This window comes from Pteropus vampyrus, unplaced genomic scaffold, assembly GCF_000151845.1.
Source record: "Pteropus vampyrus isolate Shadow unplaced genomic scaffold, Pvam_2.0 Scaffold69, whole genome shotgun sequence".
Taxonomy (NCBI): Eukaryota; Metazoa; Chordata; class Mammalia; order Chiroptera; family Pteropodidae; genus Pteropus; species Pteropus vampyrus.
In genome coordinates, this window is record NW_011888850.1 from 23,580 (window position 1) to 46,862 (window position 23,283).

Here is a 23,283-nt window from a genome sequence, read left to right on the forward strand (position 1 = left end):
AGCTTGACCTGGGATGTGACCATTTGGTAATACCTGGGCACTGCGGTCTGCGAGCTCTGCCATTAGCTAGAGGGAGAACCCCCAGCCTTGCTGTGGGTAATATCTAACCAGAAATAGAGTCACAGGAGAATCAATAAGCAGTAATATACGTATTGATTCGGCTCCAGTTGTTGATTCTGGCATCAAAGGAGCTATGTAGCCCTTCAGTTCTGAGCTTTTGTTTTTATACCTCTGAGACAAGGCTAACAAGCTTAACATCACAGAGTGATTTTAAAGGTCAAAGGAGACAATCGGTGATGAAACCTTTTATGAACTGGTGGATTTTGTCATGCTGTCAACTTCAGTTTTTGGATTTACGGTTCTGCTTTCTCTCTTTCAGGTATGATAGGCAGAAGGTGATGCTTAAGGAAATCCGTAACTGTCAGTATGTGACCTGCATGAATCCGATGGTGGGCAGTTTCACAATCAATCCTAGACTACAGGTAGGGTGTTGAGTACCGCTCTCTCACAAGTGGCCCCTAAATATAATACTGAAATATGGTAGGTTTTGATTCTTGGTGCTTTTCAGTACAGATTAGGGCTCCTGCTAGAATTTAGTTAAGCATGTAAGCTTTTTTTTTTTTTTTTTTTTTAAATCAAACAGACTTTATTTTTTAAGACAGCTTTAGGTTTACAAACTGTTTCAGCAGATTTAGCTGAAAGTATAGCGTTCGCATATACTCTCTCATTCCCCCTGCCTTATTTTACTCTATTATAAACACCTTGCATTAGTGTGCTGCATTTGTTACAGTTGATGAGCCAATATTTGATAAGTTGTTATTAACTGAAGTCTAAAGTTTACATTAGGGTTTATTCTTTGTGTTGTACATTCTACAGGGTTTGACAAATGAATAATGACAGGTATCCACCACTAAAGCATCGTACAGAGTAGTTTCACTGCCCTAAAACTCCCCTGTGCTCCCCCTATTCATCCCCCTCCCTGCTGAATCCCTGGCAACCACTGATCCTTTTACTGTCTCCACAGTTTTGCCTTTTGCAGAATGTCATGTAGTTGGAATCATACAGTATGTAGCCTTGTCAGATTGGCTACTTTCACTTAGCTTAAATATGCATTTAAGGTTCTGTGTTTTTCCATGGCTTGATAGCTTTTTTTTTTTTTTTTTAACCACTGAATCATAATCATTGTAGGGATGTACCAGTTTGTTGATCCAGTCACCTATCGAAGGAAGCCTTGGTTGTTTCCACATTTTGGCAGTTATATACTCCTATAAATATTTATGTGCAGGTTTTTTGTGTGCATATAACTTTAAAAATAATAACCACCACCAACATCCATACCACAGCATGCAATACTAAATGTCGCTTACTCACCTGGTGTCAGCTGGGGGTTGGCTAGGTGACTAATGATCTTGGATGGGCTCATTCACATGTCTGGGAGTTACTGTCTGTCAGCTAACCTAGGGTGGCTTTGGCTGGAGTTATTGGGACAACCGTGACTCTGCTTCATGGGTCTCTCATCCATTAGTAGGCTTGTAGAATTTATGGCAATGGTAGAACCTTAAGAGAGTGTGTGGAAAGACAAAAGCCTCTGACAGTGACTGTCACATTGTCACTTCCATCTCATTCTGTTGGCTCAGCCAATTCATACAGACAGGCCCAGAGTCAGAGTGGGTGGCGCTACAGAGTTAAATGGTGATGGGCGTGGATACAGAGAGGGATGGAAAAATAGGCCTTTTTTTTTTTTTTTTTTTGCTATCTACTGATCTGGTACCATTATAATTCTTATTTTATGCAAATCTCATATTTGTTTTTCTTCTCAGAGACATTTCACAGTGTTTGCATTCAACTTTCCATCCTTGGATGCACTGAACACCATCTATAGCCAAATTCTCAGTTTCCATTTTCAGCAGCAAGCATTTAGTCCGTCAGTTCTCAGGAACGGCCCCACGCTGATTCAGGCAACGATTGCGTTCCACCAGATGATGACGCAGAGCTTTTTACCCACGGCTATTAAGTTCCACTACCTCTTCAATCTGAGAGACCTGTCGAATATCTTCCAGGTATTTTGATGGCCCTCCGTTATGAGTCTTGGGCTTGGGCGGAGGAACGATTCTAGTAATAGTATGGCATTCAATTAGAGAGCTTAGTTTAAAACTGTGCTACATACTTGGTGTGTATTCTTTCGTTTTATACCGTAAACTTTTCCATAAACTAAGTATGGCATATTTGTTATTCCCGTGTTATCAGTGAGAGTAGTACTTCCTATCAGGTTGCATAGAGACTTAGTAGCAGAAGCAGGGAAGCCCGGACTCCCCGTTTCATTTATTCCATGTAAATATTTGAGTGCTTTGTTTTGTGCCAAGTAAGAGGGATAATTTGCCTTTTTTCTTCATATTTATGTGATACAATTTTTAGACACACATCAAGAGAAGTTAAAATTCCTTAAATTGCTAGATTATTTTAGTTTGACATTGACACTTAACCTTGGTTACCTGGTGAAAGGACAGTGTGTATGTATTTGATTTAGAAAGGACACTCCAAAGAGGCAATTTAAAACCTGGAATTATTTAAAAGTCCAACTAATGTTTTCTATGCTGTACAGTAAAAGTAGTTGGAAAGTTATTTAAAGTTCTTTTACGAGAGCGGTGGAAAATGTCATGGGATTTCTTTATTTATATTTGGAGGCTTTTGTTTCTTTGTATTTTTATAACCTTCTCCTAAATTACTCCACAACTGCCTCAAAACCATAACACTGCATTAGTCAACAGCTTCCTGAGAATGCAGATCATTCCTTTTTCATCTTTATATTTCTAGCACCTGCTTGAAAGATTGTGCTCAATAAAGTGTTGTTTAAAAGCAGATTTTCCATCTTAGAAGAAAAAGAAAGGAAGGCTGTAGCTGATGTGGGTGAGAGGCCTGTCTACTCACCGTTCATATCGTCTGTCAGCTGCACCTGACGTTCCCAGATTAGCCTTTTGCAGCTAATTCTTTACAGCTCCCTTGATGTTCTGAGTCCAGAGCAGGCTGACCCTCTCCAAGACTTCGAAGGGCCGTGTTGAGGGAGCGTTGGAGTCCAAACGTTTTGGTGCTAGTGCTCACAAAGTGTGAATTCAGGCAGTTTACTTTTGGCATCACATACGCCATCTGTGAAATGAAAGAGATGAACTGATATCAAAAAATTTCCAAATTAAAAAAAATTATCCTGCGACTTTCATGTTAGCTGTTTGTACTTCGGCTTTGGAAAATTAATCTGTTGGAAAACTTAATAACCCAAATTCTCAGGTGTAGTATTTAGTTCCTGGGCTGACTCTTGAAATAGTTTTAGCTGCATTCCTAAAAATGAATATAATCATAATAAATTTTTTAAATGTTGCTTATCAGAGTAAAACTACTAATGTATATGTACTACTATTTATGTTTCTTTAAACTCAATAAATTGGAAAATTCAGTACACAGTTAAAGACAATGTTAAAGGAAAATATTATCTTGGAGTGTCATTAACTTCTGACTTTTTAATTTTTCCTATTCTTGCTTTGAAGGGAATTTTATTTGCTTCTCCTGAATGTTTAAAGGGTTCAAATGACTTAATACGTTTATGGCTTCATGAATCTTCTCGCGTTTATGGAGATAAGCTGGTAGACACAAAGGATTGTGATTTGTTTCAGAAAAAATTGCTGGAAACTGCTTGTAAATATTTCGAAGTAAGTGTTTGAATGTTAGAGGTCGCTGTTTGCTCTGGCATTAATTATGTAGGGGCAGAAGTTAGATATGGATGTGAATAAATTGTGCAAATGCTTAGCTTGCTCAAACAGCTGTGATTCCAGAATGTACTTGGTCTGTGCTTGGGAACATTCCATCCAGGTACCTGTGGATTGATCTGTAAGCTTTATCTATGACAGGCCACTCTGCCCCTAGATGAATCATTCTGGAGGGTTGACATGACCATATATTTTCCTTTCTCTTCCTACAGGGTGTAGACAGTCATGTACTACTTCAACAGCCCCTCATCTATTGCCACTTTGCTAATGGTGGGGAAGATCCATGTTATATGCCAGTAAAGGATTGGAAGGTGCTGAAGACAATTCTTACAGAGACATTAGACAACTACAATGAACTGAACGCTGCCATGCACCTAGTTTTATTTGAAGATGCCATGCAACATGTGTGAGTTGGCTAGTCATGATCCTTTTTCACAAAGTAAAAAATGGCTAGGTATCTACGATTGTTGTTTTTCAATAGATTGTACTAAGCACCCTGAACTATCAGTTCTTATCTATTATTCGCCCTACAATATAAAACTATAGTGTCTCTATTAATTATGTCACAATCTTAATAATGTCTTACATAGGTACACATCTTTCCGAAGTGTCATCACAGCCACAATTCCATTTCCCTGTAGCCCTATTAGGTAGAATTTTAAGAAAGAAGATAAGTGACTCATTCAAAGATATAAAGTTCATAAGTGGCAGAAACCAGAAGGACTCAAACTGATTTTCATGTTTATTAAGTGCCTGCCGAGTGCTAAACAGGAACTTTACCAGCCTATTCAATACTTTTGTGCAAATTAGGAAATGGAGAGGGGTATGTTTCCTCGGCAGACAATTAGATAAAGGCCCCGTTCTGGTATAGAGCTTGGCTGACAAGTCTGTTACTCACCTAGACTGGACATCTCATACAGTACACAGATTATGCAACCATCTGTAGCACCCCCGCTGTCAGATATTGTTCTAGGTACTGGGGATAGAGCAGCAAGCAAGACAGAAAAATCCCTTCTTTTGATGAGCTTGTATTTTAGTGATTCTTATGGATATTTATAAGGATCCTAACGAAGCATCAGAAAAATATCAGAAAGTGACGTTAGGCTGAGGAACTGGGTCTCTATGTGAGAAGGTGACATTTAAGGCGAGGTCAAAATGATAAGCAGGATCTAGGTGTGGAAAGAGCTGGAGGAAGAACATTCTAGGTGAGAGCAGATTTCATGTGGCCCTAAGGCTGAATGTTCAGAAAAGAGTTAACATGGCTGCAGCACGTAGAAAAAGTGGGGAAAGAAGTATATGACAAGGATGGAGAGGCAGGAACGGGCCTTACCTATAAAGGGCACTTCTTTGTAACCAGAGGAAGACATTTCAGTTATATTCCAAGTTCAGTGAGAAGCTTTGGGACAGATTTCAGCATGAGATGACATGATTTGTTGAATAGTCTAAGCAGCTTGTCGTTGCTGCTGCTGTATGGGAAGCGGATTGCATCCTTACATGCCATACTGCCCTAGTCACTATCATGTCTCACTGGCTAGTATTAGTGCACTACAGCTGCTGTAATAAAATGCCCCAGTCTGAGTGGTTTGGAAAAGCAGATATGTATTGTCTCACAGTTCTGGAGGCAAGAAATCTGAAATCAAGGTGTCAGAAAGGCCATGTTCCCTCTGAAGGTGCTGCTAAGGATCTGTTCCAGAATTTTCTCCTAGCTTCTGGTCGTTCCTTGGCTTGTGGCAGCTTAACTCCAGTCCTCACGTGGCATCTTCCCTCTGTGCATATCTGTGTCCAAATTTCTCCTTTTTATAAGGATACCAGTTGTGTTGGATGTGGGCCCGCCCTTCTCTAGAATGATATCTGAACCAATGACAATGACCCCATTCCCAAATAAGCTTATATTCAGACATACGTGGGGTTAGGACTTCAATATATGAATTTGAAGGGACACCATTCAATTAATAACCCTGGCCTTTTTCCTAAATGACATTTGGGCGAAGTAAAATAATGAAATCATGATTAAACACAAGTCAAGAGAGAAAGAAGTATGTGAGGAAGGAAATCCAAATAGATGAAAAAATGTGGGGAATTTAATTTTTAAGAGAATTACTCTGTAAAATATTTAGCCCAACTGTCTTAAGACAAACTTTAGAGGCCTCCTCGTTATCAGTTATAAGCATGTTAAGTATTTTATTGATACCCTTGCAGTCACAACCCTCTGATTACACAGTTTCCGTTAGAATCAATATTAGGAACACGGATTTTGGTTGGGTTATTGTACACTGTGTGTGAGTGTCACAGCTCAGCTGAAAGAGACCTCCTGTTGCTGCAGAGGGAAGGGGCCTTCCCAGATAATCCTTCATTCAACATGGAGTTCTCAGTGGCCTAAAAAGCAAGGCTGTTCTTTGATCAGGGATTATGAGCTAGAAGCTGATTTCCTCAGTGTTAGAGATGATTTCAGAGCATGTCCTTGAGGGCTGTAGAAAGGGACTTTGCCACTTAGAGAAACTCGTGAGGTTATAAACCTCAGAGCATACATTAAGATGAGATGAAAACCCTGCTTTGTAACTTAGGGTTTCACTCATGCCAGAGTAATTGTACGGCTTTTCCCAGGGTGGTTTTGTTGTGTGATTATGTAAAGTAAAATTTAACAAGATGGCTGAGCTTGTAAAAATAACCTATCTTTTTCAGTCATTGCAGGTTTTCAGGAAATGCTCGCACACACTGGTCCTAGTATAAGTGATCTCAAATTCATTTGTCCAAGATGTGCTTTCTAAAAGCCATCTAGGAGGATCATTCAGGGCCTGAAGTTTAAATTCATTTCAGAAAAGCAACCCAGAGCAAATACAATGCTGTCCAATACTTTTTGTTTTGCATTTGGGCCTCCATATGCTTATATTTGGTTAATTTTCTTCATATTTATAACACAATAATGAAATATTTCTTCAGTCAAACCCATATTTTGATTGTGTTAAAGCCAACTTATTCCTAACTATAAAGCGTAGGAATAATATTAACAGCATAAGCATTCAGAATGTCTTTGATAGCATAGAACAAGGAATGATTTCACGCAATTTTCTAGAGTGCTTGAGGCACAGGGAAAGCTTCAGTGCAAAGGAAGTAAGAATCATACACAGAGGTTAAGTGTTTAATCTGCATGAAGTAAATCACATGTGAGATGTTTGGTGGTCTATACAGATCCAATCTTTCCAACATACTTCTACAGCAAAGGTTTCTGGCACAAAGACACTCTCCCTTTGCTATGGATGCCGATATGAAGTTGGGCCCTTTCTTGCTAATCAAAAAACTCAAAGCTTAGATCAAAGGCCTTAGACATGTTTTCTTTCTTGAGTTTTGGTAGAGAGTAATGAAGTAATAAGAGAGTCCACGATGTTATTAGTACAGGACAGTTTGTTAGGCAAGCAAACTGTATCTGCAGAGGCAGATACGGGCAGCATCTTTGATGGGAAGCAGAGGAACAAAGACGAAAGGTCTGAATTAAAAACTGGAATTGAGTATCTATCTGAAAAATGAAACGGCCGTAGTCCCAGGGTTCATGCTGCAGTGGGTGCGTCTTCTCTCGCCAGGTGTCGTATCAGTCGAGTCCTCCAGTCCCCTCAGGGTTATGCCCTCTTGATCGGAGTGGGCGGCAGTGGCAAGCAGAGCTTGTCCCGGCTGGCAGCTTACATGTGCAGCCTCGAGGTCTTCCAGATCACTCTGACTGAAGGCTTTGGAATCCAAGAACTGCAGGTAAGTAAAGGCGATCGGCCCTCCTTCTCCCGTTCCGCCTGGCAGATCGGTAATGCGCCCACGTCAGCTCTGTCTCTCGGATGTGGCCAAGGCCTCCCCAGACACGGGGAGGATTTAGTTACATTCGGCTGCTGCTCCTTCATGGTCAAATTAGTAATAATAAATTTCTATAAATACTTATAGGTATTTAACCTCTAAGCCTATAGTCCTGGCTCAGAAAATACTTTATTAAATACTTGCTTACACAGATATGTTTCTTCCTTTGCATTGACCACACCTACTATTCAACACCATTAGAGAACAAAGATTCTGCCTTAACAAGTGCAGATAGATTCCTTCTGCTTTGGATAAGATTATGAAAACAATCAAGAAACTCAAGTGTTTATAAATTTTTGCTTTTTAATCACAACAGAACTTACCAAATACTAAGAGTTTGTGGCAAGTGCTATTTTAAACCAGAAATTAAAACAAAACAAAAAACAAAAAAACACAGGATTTCAATATTACTAAACAAAACCAAATAAATAACCAAACAGTGTTTTCAATGAAATAGTTGTTTAAAGGAGCAGAAACTTCTTTTTACTGCATCATTTGCCAGAGGCATCACCGAACTAATTTTCATTCTATTAGAAGGGAATTAGTTGTTCAGCAGCTGCCTGTTTTTATCCCTGGGCCCCATTAAACCACAAACACGACACTCATCCTTCTATGCCAGAAATGGTGGTGATGTCGTGCTGTTAGCCCCTATAACGGGGTCACTGGGAGGAAAGAATATGTAAACAGACAGACAGAACGCTATGCAGCTCTCACATTACAGCTACTCAGTTCCTGCCAGCGCTCGCTCGTATGCGTAAGCCCAGCGTCGCGTCAGCATTTTAAGAAAACATGAATGATGGCCTCCTTTTCTTACAGGTAGATCTTGCCAACTTGTACATCAGAACTGGAGCCAAGAACATGCCCACTGTGTTCCTGCTGACAGATGCCCAGGTTCTAGATGAGAGCTTTCTCGTGCTGATTAATGACTTGCTGGCATCAGGTGATTAAACCAGCACAGTTCTTGAAAGATCTTCCCCAATGACAAATTATCTGTAGTTTCAGTGAACTTTAAAGAGAGATAATTTGTCTTTGAGATGTTTGCTGGGGCAGTCTTTGGGAAGAAACCTATAAACCCAACTAATTTGAGGTGTATTGCTTTCTCAGTCTGCTTATGGATGTGAGGTGACTTGGAAGGGCGTTCAGTGAAGTAAATGTTATTCCTGCATGCACAAGTTTAGTGGGTGTGTTTTTCATACTTGTCCTCCATGTGTTGTGTGTCTTGTAAATACAAAAAGAGAAAAATAGCATTTCCGATTTCAAAGTCTTGCTTTATATTTAAGTAGAACTTTGTATTGTAAAGCATTTCAAGCATTGGGTCATATCTAAAACTTAAATTTGTGAGGTCCTCTAGTAATTCTACTCATTCCTTTGAGGGCAGGAGAAATCCTGGATCTCTTCAGTGATGAAGATGTAGACAAGATAATTTCTGGAATTCGCAACGAAGTGCGTGCTCTGGGCCTGGTGGACTCCAGAGAAAATTGTTGGCAATTCTTTTTGGCCAGAGTGCGACTACAGCTCAAAGTAAGAAGCGCTTGCTTGCGTTTTATTTAAAACCTGCTCTTGAGTCTACGACATGGTTCTATTTTGGGATTCATATCATGAGTTTGAATTTCAGGAAGTGAATTTTGTCAGCACTTCGGGCTGAGTAATTTAGGTGTATTACTCAGATGATCTGAGGCTCGACCCCAGGTTTTTCTCCGTAGACTACTCTTTGCTTTGGTGTAGCTGATAGGAATAGAACATAACCAATAACAGCAGCCGTAAAGATCGAGTATCATAACAAAACAAGAAACACCTCCAAACTCATGGCAGGATGCCAATTTAAGGAAAATTTAGGCTTCTTCGTATAAAAATGGTTAGTGTCCTAGGAAAGTTACTGCTTTACTACTTCTAGTATTCCATACCTGTCACGTTAGTAACAGGCTCTGAGGCTCTGAAAGATTCAGCCTGAAGTACACAGGAAAGGGGATGGGGCAGTGACATTAGTCGTGAATATGCCTCTGCTTGGACGTATAGAGTAATTGTAAGGTTCTCCTCCACCCTACAATGTCAGGTTCCACATCAATCTTACTGAGCAATTCCAGGCTGAGGTTCGAAGATCAGAATTTATGATTCAGTTTCCCAAAGAGTTTTCTTCCCATCAAAAATGTGATTAAACAAATGTTTGCCAGGTTATAACAAGACCAGGGATTTCTCCCTGTTCCATTGTGATATATTTGGATCAAATTTTCTTTATGAAATGGAAAAACGAGTACGATGATAAGATTTGAAGTGGTAATGTTATAAATCACAGACTGTCAAAGTCTGTTTCTCAGAGCATCAAAATCAACACCACCCAGAAATTTTTTAAAATGCAGATTCTCCAGTTCCACTTTAGACCACTTGAATCAGAAACTCTGAGTGGGACCCAGCAATCTCAGTTTTAACAAGGTCTTCATGTGATTCTGAGACATGCTAAAAGTTTGATATCCGAAAAGTTGATGTCCAAATGGCCGCAAGTGTGTCACAGGCCATCTCTACCTGCCAGGGACACTGGGGAAGTGAATATTTGATCTTGTCACATGGCCTTTATGAATAAAATTGGAATTAGATTTTGGAATATGAGCACTATCAGTCAGTCATTCCAGACCTGTGTGCTTTCACACTGTATGTCTAAAACTTTAGTACATCTGGAATATATTTTTATCTATGGTAAAGAGTGAGTTGAGAAGTTTCAGGTTATTTTTTTTCCCAAAAAAGTATCTTTTTTTATCTTAACATCATGTATTTCTTTCTTACTGATTTGAAGTACCATTATTATTTATTATATGCCAAATAGCCATATTAATTGGGTCTATGTCTAGATCCTCTATTTTCTTTTCTAATAAGTCTCTTTACTACTGTTCTCAGTCTCATATTATGCAAATTATTAAAGTTTCATTGTGCATTTTTATATCTAATATCTAATTGCTCTGTCTTGTCAAGTTTTTCTTTGTTCTCAAATGTTTATATGTCCGGATAAACATCAGAATCATTTTGTCAAATTTTAAACATATTGCCTTTTAATTTTGATTGAAATCATGCTGAATGCTAATTTTATATTACAGAGAATTTAATTTTTATTATATAAAGTATTTTCTTGCTTTTGTAGGTGAAATATTTCTTTCATAAGGTTTTCTGATGTTGGATTATTTGTATATAGGAAAGCTATTGATTTTTAATTTTATGAACAGCTACCTTATTGCCTTCCTGATAGTTTCTGTTAGTTGATATCATATAGCCTGCAGATAACATTCTGTCTTTCCTAATATTCTACTTACCTGCCCTTCTCCTTTATTGCATTGGTAAATCTTCAGAAGAATATTAAATAATTAATGGCAATATTGGGGATTTTGATTTTTACATTAACAAAGATGTTTCTAACATTCATCATTCAGTCTTACGTTGGCTTTCAATTCAGGATATGTATCTTGTTAAGAAAGTCTCTACCTGTTAAATTCCTTTTCAGCATCTATTGAGATAATTGTATGGTTTTTCTCCTAGAATTTACTGATAGTCATAGAGTACAGACTGATGTACAAAAGTTTTACATTTTAAATTGTTAAATCCTTCAGTTGTTACCTGCATGCATTTCCTTTGATCTATGCTTAGACAGGCTTTTTGTTTTGCTTTGCTCTTTTAATGTTAAGGAAGAAGAGAGTATCTTCCTCAACTATTCCTGATTCTTCTTGGCCTTGACACTTAGTTTGCTGCATCATGAGAAAGGTTAGTGGCCAGCATAGGGTGTTAATCATGTGTAGGTCTGAACACCTGTAATCTGATTTCAAGTTTATGAAGTAGAGGTTTCTGCTGTAATTTTATATGTGAGTCTTGAAGAGCTTAAGGCCACAGAGCCAGTGAGATTGGGGTTTGAACCTAGATCTGTATCACTCTAAAGTCCACGGAGAAATAATATGGCATAAGAATGGGTCATCTTTTAGCTAGAATATGGCGGCTTCTTTCTCTTCAATCTATGTATATTACCCTCAAATTCTTGGAATTTTTAACGAATTCTGGATTGCTTTATGTTAGAGTCATACATTATGATGTTCACCAGCATGTACTAAATACTCGGAATTTCTGACCAGCTGATACTTCCTCTGTGTATGTTCCTAGCTGGGCAACATGGGAAGCTAAATGTGTTACAAGGTTTGGTGAGCACACCTGGCAGGTCAAGCTAAATGAAGTGAAGTTGCCACCCCATTACCCCTGCTCACCACCCAGAGCCAGCCCCCGTTTGGAATGCAGGGCAGTGAGTACCTGTTGGCATGCAAAATGTGACTCGTGACTCCCATTGGGCAGTTCCCATTAACGATGATCAGATGTGTGTCCTTCGGTTGCCTGAAATAAACCAATGAATAACGCCAAATGCCTTCTCTACTTCACCTTTGTATATGTGCATCTTTTCTTAACGTAATTCTCATCTTGCAGCTAGCACTTTCATCTCTCCTGCTGACTTTAGTTAACCCCAAAACTTTCATTCTTGCCTTTCATCCTGGCCATCTGATATCATAGAGAAAAGAATACTTGTTGTACATAGCAGCCCCTGATTCTTTCTCAAGATTTGAGATATCTGTTTGTTTTCTTATATATCTATCTATTTAGGTCTGTCTGTCTGCCTGTCTCTCTGTCTTTTTCTATCATCTACCTATCTGAGAGAGCCATTTCTGATAATGTAAGAAGTATATGTTCATTGTAGAGAAATTAAAAAAAACAGAACCATATGAAGAAAATAAAAACTATATTTAGCTATATTACCTAGAGATGACTACTGAAGTATGTTCTTATATTTCCTAACTGTTTTCTATGGGTATATAATGACATAAAAAGTACGTATTGAGAATTTAATTTTTTCCCCGCATCTCCCTATTTTCTTTATCTTTCTGCCTTTTTAATTAGAAGTCTCCCACAGAAAAAAAATATCAAATGAGTCCAAGAATTTGGTGTATAGAGTGAACTATTTAACTCAAATGTACTTTCTTCTAATCTATTGGTATAAAACCTTTATCCATTTATATACCCTTAGCCAAATTTCCTGTTGGTTTGTTATAATTTTTTATTGATTTATAAGAGCTCTTAATCTGATAATATTCCTATGTCTACAATGTCCTTGTCCATTTTACACGTTGCCAGATTTTCTCAAAGTTCACCGTAATTCTGCTAATTTTTTTTTTACAATGACCTGTTTTACATTTATAGGTATTAAAATATGTCTGATTTTTCCTCTATGGCTTTTGCATGTTAAAACTTTTTAGGAAGCATTTCTGTACTGCATGGTTATGAAAATATTATAAATTTTCTTTACATTAATTCATGACATTTTTAATGTTTAGTCCTGGATTGTATTGTACAGTATACAGTAGCTTTTCTATTTTGTCCCCCAAATTGTTTCGACGCCATTTACTACATGATCTTTCCTTTTACCACCATTTTGAAATGCTACCTAACTCATATATTAAATGCCTAATGTGTGGGATTGTATTTTTGGACGCTATTATGTTCTATAAATCTGTTCATTTATGCCCGCATGAACACCACACTACTTTATTATAGCTTTATAGTATATTCTGGAATCTAGCAGAGCAATTTTCTGTTCCTTTTCTATATTTTTTAAGTTTATCTTTAATAGCAGTTGACATACAATATTATATTAGGTTCAGGTGTACAGCATAGTGATGAGATATTTATATACTTTATGAAGCGATCACCCTGATAAGCGCAGCACTTATCTGACACCATATACAGTTACTACAATATTATTTACTATGTTCCTTATGTTGTACTTTACATTCCTGGGACTGTTTTCATAACTGACAATTTGTACTTTCTAACTGGTTGTGGTGTGTATATAAGAAAGCCACTGGATGGAGGGAGGTGGGATGGATGAATGTTGGCTTGTTTATTTTACCAGCCAGTTCATTGAATGCTCATTAATTCCAGTAGGTTTTGCATTTTGTTCTTTGGGGATTGCTGAGCAGACAGTTAGATTGTCTTTGACTTTTCACTTCTTCTTTCTAATAAGTGTCTTTTCTGTGTCTTATGATAACCACAACCTTCTTAACACCATTTAAAATCTTTAAGAAGTAATCATGGCATCTTTGTCTTATTTTTTATTTTAATGGGAATATCTTTAGCTTTCCATCATTAACTATTGGGTGAAATGTTGGCTTAAGGTTTTTCAAATATTTTTAGGACTAGGAATTGTATTTTATCGTATGTGTTCTTATACGAATCTCTTTATTTTATCTTCTTCCTTCATCTTGGCCTATTCTCTTATCATGGGTTTCTATAATTTTATTTTCTTCTAATCTTTTGAGAGTGCGAAGCAAGTTTTCCTTCAAGTTCTTACATTAAATTAACTTCAATGAAATTATCTTCTTTTTAATCTGCTGGGTACTTTTTTATTTTTCCTGGTTTTATAGTATTTTTCCCTCAGGCCCCACTTAGGCTTTTCTTCTTGTTGATATTCTTCCTTCTCGGATGAAAGCGAGAGCAATTTGTATTTGGGGTTTGGCAACAGACAGTGTGGGTTTTTGCTCTTGGCTCATACTAGAAAACCAGACAGTCTCAACCAAGATACTGAGCAACACTTATATCTAAGTGTCAGATTAGCACAAGAGCACCCAGCATAAACCAAAGCAGTACTCACACAAGTAGTTTCCTCAATATACCTCTGATCTTATATAAAAAGCTCAAATATTCACCTGTCCAGCAGAAAGTCAGATGTTACAAAACCTTACCTTTGCACGACTATAAAGTCAAGCCTCTTCAGATCTGCATCTCTTTGACAGGCAGGGCACCTGGCTTCATTTCCTTTCTGTGGATGGCCATCTAGGATGGCTTCATCATTGCTAGCTGCCACCTTCTGTCCCTCCTGCCCTGCATTCTGACATTTGCATTGATGGAGAACAAGAAACACTCCATAGGCAAAGTTGCCCGGTGCCCGTTCCAGGCTCTGTCAGTCTCTCTGCTCTGCCAACAGTGTTTTGCTTGACAGGACTACACCGCGCTGAGTGCAGTGTCCTAGCTCCTGCCTTGTGTTTTCTGATATTATTTGACAGAAGCATAATGAAAGGAACTTCAGAGAGACATGAAGGGTACAACCTTTCATTCTATATCTGAGGTTCACTGTCTTTAAAGTTTCATAAAACAGCAAAACCTTTAAAAAAAATTAGGATGCAGATATCAATATTTTATTTTGCCCAGAAGGATTTTTTAAACTGCCATCTGTTAACTCATTCGGCTACCCACCCATTCAGCAGTCAGCAAATAGTTATCGAATGAATGCCTGCGATGCGCTGGGCCCTGGGGATGTGATAGTAAGAGCTGGCATCTGCCCACCCAGAGCCCACCCCATTGTTGGGAAGACAAGCATCAACCCCCCAAATGCACAAACAAGTATAAAATTACAACTAAGCATGTGACAGGTAAAGGGCATGTAAGATAACAGAAGACAGGACAACAACAGTTTTCGTTGAAGGAAAAATGATTAGGAAGTGTCTCAAAGAGTGAGTAGAAGCCATCTCCCTATTTTATATTATAAAAGAAAAAATGTTAACGCTAGTAATAAAGGGTTGAATCCCAGAAAAAGGACATCCTTTTTTTAAATGGAATAAAATTTGCACTTTGAAAAGCACGTTCATGCTCTTCTCATTTTGCTTACACTTGGATGTGGGCTTTGCCAGCACAGTCGGGGGCTTGTTTTTGCAACTGCACGTGTATAGAGTTGCCACATAGTGTCCTATTCAGTGGATAATCACGCATCTGGTTTTCTGTTTAAAAACAAAAAAACAAAAACACTGTTAACATGCGGTGGCGGAGAGACAGGCAGGGCAGCTGAGATGAAGGAATACACTGCTCACAGATATGGGAATATAGACTGGGCATAACTCCCACTGCCTTTACTCTGTGGGTATGGATCTGCTCTCTACTATCTATTGGGATTCCACATACAATTTCTTTATGAAGCTTTTTGTTTTTGTTTTTGCTTTAAAAAAAAAGAAAAGAACTGAAATTCTCCAATGTAAAATATACCTCTTGAAAAAGTCTGTACTGTATTTACAAGTAAAGGATCATGGGAATAATTTCATTGTATGTTACCAAAAAAGGAAATATAAAAAAAAAATGTATTGAATGTGTATATATCAAAGGTCCTGTTGGATCGCATAAAAATAATTGAAATTAAAAGTTTATTAAATGACAAGTTGACACAGGAAGATATAAGGTTGATAAATGGTGAGTATTTTCTGCGCTAAACCTTCATTCCTATGAGGATTCTCTAGATAAGGTTCAGATCTTATTCTTGAAAAATATTGAGACTTTTGAGGATAAATACAAGCACGAGTTATGGATAGAAGCTTCTGAAGTACATATGTGGGAGGGTTACTTCTGAGAATAAACCTCATCAACTGGAAAAAAAATACAGAGCGATGGTAGCAATTCAGATTTCCATTACAAGAGGAAATGGACTGAGTCCTGTTAGTGATATACAAATAAATATGTACTTACGATGGGATCTTATCTAAAAGGAATTGAAACATATTACAAAGCACAATGAAAAGTGGGTTATTGCAAATGAGTCATAACACCTGTGTAGGGGGAAAAAGGAATAGAAAATTCTATGGTATGGATTCCAAAAGCAAGTTCCTGACATCTAAATGTTAGAGCTGTAGGAAATACATAGATGGTGATTTCAGGGTTTGCTTTTTACTTGTGAGAATTTACTTTTAGAAAAGAGCACAGCTGTCTGAGGCATTTTTAACTTTATTCTCTTAGCTGACTTTCTTTCCAGTCCACTGCTGGGAACTAACTTAAGTCAATTTGGTCATTTGCAATTGTCAGGAACTATTTAGGAGTATATTTCACTGACCTTCAAGACTTAGATGATACCTGTTCAGGTGAAGGGGGGCTCTTCTCCCCAAATCTCCCAACTCAAAGTGTGCTTCAAAGAAAGGAAGTCTCAGACTGAACTCTGCTACACATAGTTAATGTGTAACGCATAATTTAAAATTAAAATAAGTCTTAAAACCTGCTCAATAAGCTTGTTGCAGTCCAGCTCTGTTCTTTTAGGAACCTGACTAGCCCTTATTAGAAGGGTCCTGTGAGGCACATAATGGCAATATTCTGATGGTAGGATTCAGCTGATCTCATTGGAATCACATGAAAAGATAATCTTTTCATAAGCTATTTACCATAGGACTGGTCAAAATGCAAAGTCTAAATACCCAAAGGGATAGTTACTGGGATCCGTCTATATTTAGATTTCCTGTTTTGTTCATATAACAGTGGAGGTGCAATTATAATATATTTTGTTCAGATATCTTGAACACTAGTCATTCCATCAGTGAAAAATTATATCCAATATTCAACTAACCAACTATTTATGTTGATGAGAGAAATTAGCTAAGAGCTCAGGTAGCTGACTTTGCAGTGTGGGCTTGCATTAGAGTATGAGAAATTCTAGTTAAGCATCTCTAGCCTGTGTAACCTCTATCGGTGTCCTTCAGATATTAACTAATGTCATAAAATGTGTTTTCACATGTATAGCATACTAGACTAAAGTATTTCCGGGATAAATTATATAGTACTAGGTGACTTCACTGATGAATGCTACTAAGTATTTAAAGAAGAATTAATACTAATCCTTCTCAAACTCTTTCAAAAAATAGAAGAGGAGGGAACATTCATTTTACAAGGCCAGCATTACCCTGATACCGACGCCAGACAAGGATACCACAAGAAAAGAAAACTAAAGGCAAATATTCCTGATACCTAGATGCAAAAGCTTTCAACAAAATATTAGCAAACTAAATTCAACATTACATTAAAAGGATGGTACATCAGGATCAAGTGGGATTTTTTTCCAGGGATGCAAAGATGGTTCAGTATCTGCAAATGAATCAATATGATATATATATATTAACAAAATGAAAGATAAAAGTCATATGATCAACTCAGTAGATGTAGAAAAGCATTTGATAGAATCCAACATCTGTTTATGATAAAAACTCTCAAAAAAGTGGTATTACGGGAACTTACCTCAACATAATGAAGGCCATAAGTGATAAGCTCACAGCTAACATCATACTCAATGGTGAAAAGCTGGAAGCTTTTCTTCTAAGGTCAGGAACAAGACAAGGATGCCTACTCTCACCACTTTTATTATCTATAGCACTGGATGTTCCAGCCAAAAAAAAAGTAAAAAGAAAAAGAGATTGAAATAAGAAAGGACATCCGTATTGGAAAGGAAGAAGTAAAACTGTCTCTGCAGATGGTGTGATCTTAGTATGGAAAACCCTAAAGACTCCATGAAAAAAACTGTTAGAACTAATAAATGAATTCAGCAATGTTGCAAGATACAAAATCAGTACACAAAAGTTTTTTGCTTTTCTAATAAACTAATAAACTATCAGAAAGAAAAATTAAGAAAATAATCTCATTTACAATATCATCAAAAAAAATAAAATACCTAGGAATAAATTTAACTAAGGAAGTGAAAGACAAAACACTGAAAACTATAAGACATTGATGAAAGAAATTGAAGACACAAAAAAAATATAAAGATATCTCATGTTCATGGATTATCCAAAATGATCGACAGAGTCAAAGCAATTCAATCAAAATTCCCATGGTGTCTTTTACAGAAATAGAAAAAACAATCCTAAAATTTGTATGGAATCAAAAAAAGACCCTACATAGCCAAAGCAATCTTGAGAAAGACAAAGCTAGAGGCATCATACTTTTTTATTTCAAACTACATTGTAAAGCTGTAGTAATAAAAATAGTACGGTATTGTCATAAAAACAGACACAGATTGATGGAACAGAATAGAGAGCCCAGAAATCTATGCAGATAGTGTCAATTAATTTTCATCAAAAGAGAAATATACTATGGGGAAAGGATAGTCTCAATAAATGGTGTTGGGAAAACTGGACATATGCAAAAGAATGAAACTGGACCCATATTTTACAGCATAGCAAAAATCAACTCAAGTGGATCAAAGACTTGGATGTAAGACTCAAAACCATAAAATTCCTAGAAGAAAACATAAGGGGTAAGCTCCTTGACAAGGGAGTTTGATGATTTTTTCGGATTCAATACCAAAAGCAAAGGTAGCAAAAGCAAAAATAACCAAGTGGGACTATTTCAAACTAAAAAGCTTATGTTCAGCAAAGGAAACCAACAAAATGCAGTCAACCTATGCAATGGGAGAAAATATTTTCAAACCTTGTATCCAGTAAGGGATTAATATCCAAAATATACAAGGAACTCATACAGCTCAATAGCAAAACACAGATAATCCAGTTGAAAAATAGGCAAAGAGCCTGCGTACACATTTTTTCCAAAGAAGACATACAAATGGCCAACAGGTACATGAGAAGGTGCTCAACATCACTAATCAGGGAAATGCAAATCAAAACCACAGGGAAACATCACCTCACGCCTTTTGGCTCATATCAGAAAGACAAGATATAGCAAATGCTGGTGAGGATGTGGAGAGAAGCGGAGCATTGTACACTATTGGTGGGAATGTAAACTGGTATAGACACTGTGGAAAACAGTACGGAGTTTCCCCAAGAACTTAAAAATAGTAATACTATGTGATCTATATAGTAATACTATACAGATCTAGTAATACTATATGATCTGGTTATATATTGAAAGGAAATGAAATCATTATCTCAAAGTCATATCTGCGTTCCCATACTCATAGCACAAGGTATGAAAACAACCTGTGTTCTTCAATACAATGGAATATTATTCAGCCTTAAAGAAGGAGATCCTATGATTTGCAACAACATGGATAAACGTTGAGGGCATTATGTTTAGTGAAGTCAGCAAGACAGAGACAAATACTACATGGTATCACTTATATGTGGAATCTAAAAAGTAAAAAAGTCAAATTTATAGAAACAGAGTAGAAAAGTGGTTGCCAGGGGGTGGAGAGTAGGAAAAATAGGGAGAGATTGGTAAAAAGCTTAAAAAATTTCAATTATAAAATAAATAAGGCCTGAGGACCTAATGTATAACATGGTGACTAGAGCTGATAACACCGTCTTGTATATTTGAAATTTGCCGAGGGTAAAGCTGAAATGTTCTTGCACACAAAAAGGTAAATATGTGGGGGGATGAATGTGCTAATTGACTGGATAAGGGGAATCCTTCTAAAATGTATAAAATATGTATAAAATATGTAGACTCCTATATTTATAAAATCATCACAATGTACACTATAAACATCTTACAATTTTAGGTTAATTATACCTTAAGCTGAAAGGTAAATTATAAACAACATAACACCCCTTTTTCAATCATTTGTCTTATTTTTAAAATTTTTTTTATTATGGTAATCTCTCACGAAATTCAAGGAAATATAATAGGAAATATATGCAGGATGATTTTCTCTCCACAGTAATGTTCCCTGAGACAACAACTTGCGTTTACACTGGGATATCCACAAAGTTGTGGAAACTGCCTTAGAAAAGAACAGAACTGACATTTTCCAGACATTAGCATGAGTTCTCAAAAAAAAAATCTTACCTGAGACTATTACCAAGGAAACTGGATGGCAGGAGAAATTCTGTGCTAGATTTCTAGCAAAACTAAAAATTGAGTCAAGAACTGTACCCCTGAAGGCTATTGTGATACTATCCTTTCCCTTTCCATTCTTAGGAAGTTCTAATGCACAGGTGTTTTTCTGTAATTTAGCTCCCAGGGTCTAGTTTAGATGCTAGAAGATAGGTTATTAATGATGATCTGATTTATTTTAAATTCCCTAAGTTTTTTATTTCACTCTGTATGTAGATAGAGACTTAGATTCTATGAGAAATTTCACCAACTGCAAAAGCATTGAATGTAAATGTTTCATTTAAGTATTTCCATAGAAACTTTTAAATTATTATTTTGTAGCTGTGGGTGTCAGAATCACATGGAGGACTTGTTGAAAACAGACTGTCAAGCCCCATCCAGAGTTTCTGATTCCTTAGGTCTGGAGTGGGTCCAATAATTTGCATTTCTAACCAGCTCCTAACAATCCTTTGAGAACCACTGGTCTGCGGCCACTCTCCCTCAATGGGAAATTTAGGTGGTATTGTGAGGATCCTTATTTAAGCCATATGAAATAACAGAAAAAAAAGTCTTCAACTGTAAAATTGTAGAAAAGAAAAATAATTCTTTAAATGAGCATTCTATATTATCTTTTAATAAATAATCAAGGCATATGATTAACTCAAAGTATTTCTTCCTGATACTAAACACACATGGTTCAGATACTTTGTTTTCTAACACATTTTTAAGACCTGACAGTGTAGAAATGTAATAAGTGTGAACGTGGTGGAATTATATAGAATCTCAAGTAAAGGATGCTTTCTTTATTTCCCCCTCTGCCTTTGCTATAATTATGTAGAAAAGAAGTTTCTTTTAATTGTCACAAATGATAGATAAGTTGGGTATGGAAAACCACCTCTATAACAGAAAGGAGAAATGTTAAATATTGAGAAGAAGAAGGCTGGTAGAAAACTAAGAACTGAGATGTAAGTGAAAATTATGCATTGTGATTGAGGCTCAGGCTCGTTAACTTAGCACATGCAACGTTAGAGTAGTTCAATCGGTTTGTAACCAGACTCTTGAACTTAATGAATAAATGATCAGTCAGCTTATACATTGTTAAAAAACATTTTAGATCTTAGAATTTATCTCTCTCGAGTGTTGAAGAGACATAGTATATAAAATATAGTGGAGACACCTGTTAAATGAGATGTTATATGGCTTCGTATATCCTGGCAGTTTTTATAATGTGAATTTTTAAAAATACTATAGAAAAAAAGCCCTTTGAAAGAATGTGGAAACATGTTCAGACTTACATTAACTCTTGAATTTTAAATACCTAAATAAAACTTTATATTTAAACCAGAAACATAAATTTCTCATCAGGAGCATATATAAACTGAATTTTTTACTCCTTGAAAAATGTGAAGAACTCAAGCGAATGTATTTTATTTTAAATGAAAACATTCAATATGATAAAGCATTTTTTTAAAAATATATTACACAGTTTTATTGAGCCTGATGAATTACAGAATGGAAAGAGACACAAAACGAAAGTATTGGCCTTATTTTGCTGTGGTGATTGGTTTTTATTTTTTATTATAAAGTTACTTATGTAATATAAAAGAATAAATTTTCCACTGTAAATGATGACCATCGAAAATGTTTAAAAGGAGAGGGACACATTTTAAGGAAAGTACACAGCAGCGTTTCTGTATGTTCAATGGGGCAGCCATTTGGGGCAGGTTTCTGCTTTGATTAGCGAGGAGGTTCATGTTGCTTTCAACTCCGTAGTGCTTTAGGATAGTTTAATGTCACGGTTGGCTGCACTTCTTTCTTTCATTGTCTAGGATTGCAGTGTAATGCTTTGCTCACTCATCACCCTCCTGTCTCTGCCCTGCCCCCATGTCTCCACAGATCATTTTGTGTTTCTCTCCAGTTGGTCACACGCTGAGAATTAGAGCTCGGAAGTTCCCAGCCATAGTTAACTGCACGGCTATTGACTGGTTTCATGCGTGGCCGCAGGAGGCTCTGGTCTCAGTCAGCAGGAGGTTCATTGAGGAAACCAAGGGAATTGAGGTATGTGCCGTGTCAGCCTCTGAATATCACAAACACACACACACACACACACACACACACACACACACACAGAGTCTCTCTCCCTCCCTCCCTCTCTCTCTCTCTCTTTCTCTCTTTCTCTCTTTCTCTCTTTCTCCCCACCCCGCATCTCTCCCTCTGTCTCTCTTTCTCCCCCACCCTCTGACCAAAAGTCCTCAATAAATAATTTCCAAAATATAGCTCCTATCAGAAAGTTGTCCTTGCTCGTTGAAGATCTTCGATAGTTGACATTCTATGGAATATGATGGCTGATCTTTTTGCACCAGGTTGAAATGTGTGTGTGCACACGTGCGCGCGCACACACACATACTCACTCACTCACTCCCTCCCTCACTCCCATAGCACGTGAGCATGTTCTGACTCATGCTCTGACTCACCAGAAGGCCAGGATCATTACTTCCTTGAATCATAACAGGGCTTACAGAATATAAATCCTTTAAATTGCACTAAAAACCCAAATGAAAAAGTAGCCACCCGTAGCCATGCAATGCTTGATCTTCGCAAAGGAAGGCAATTAGTTGGGATTTTTCTCATTATGAAAAATTAGGCCCCCTAAATTCAGCAGTCACTAAGTCACATATGAATCTACTTTGTTTTATGGGTTTATGTTTTGTAGGTTATGCTTGTCATTCGATCATGATGAAATTTGCACCTCCTATTACATTTTAAAATGGCTACATGAAACAAAACACTTCAAATATTCAGATTTAAAGGGAAAATGGAATGTACATATGAAAGTATCATTTAGACCTCTTAGAAATAAAATTTTCTGTGTACCTAGTGCCTTTCCGATTAGTTTGGAAGGGTGGTGACTGTAAACATTTCCCAGGGAGGTTTGTCTTCTGAGTCCCCTGCGAGATAAAGCAAAAATGTGCCTGGAATAGGCTGGACATTGAAAGTGATTCTCAGAGCCGAAAATAGAATTGGGGATATGTAAGGAAAGATGTCTGCTTCCAGCTGAAACTTTATTGCGTACAGGGACGGGCCCCTGTGGCCTCCCTTATTC

At 37.2% G+C, this 23,283-nt stretch overlaps 1 protein-coding gene across 1 annotated transcript in view; it reads left to right on the forward strand.

Annotated features, from left to right (window-relative positions):
• Window positions 1-23,283, forward strand: part of LOC105293196 (dynein heavy chain 11, axonemal) — a gene marked incomplete at its 5' end in the record, with an annotated part of 146,959 nt that overhangs the window by 17,368 nt on the left and 106,308 nt on the right. The window contains 8 exons of the mRNA XM_023531528.1: window positions 380-482; window positions 1,821-2,060; window positions 3,540-3,701; window positions 3,971-4,164; window positions 7,337-7,499; window positions 8,412-8,535; window positions 8,974-9,116; window positions 22,077-22,238. Of these exons, the coding sequence (XP_023387296.1) occupies window positions 380-482; window positions 1,821-2,060; window positions 3,540-3,701; window positions 3,971-4,164; window positions 7,337-7,499; window positions 8,412-8,535; window positions 8,974-9,116; window positions 22,077-22,238 (1,291 nt within the window). The remainder of the gene's footprint in view (window positions 1-379; window positions 483-1,820; window positions 2,061-3,539; window positions 3,702-3,970; window positions 4,165-7,336; window positions 7,500-8,411; window positions 8,536-8,973; window positions 9,117-22,076; window positions 22,239-23,283) is intronic.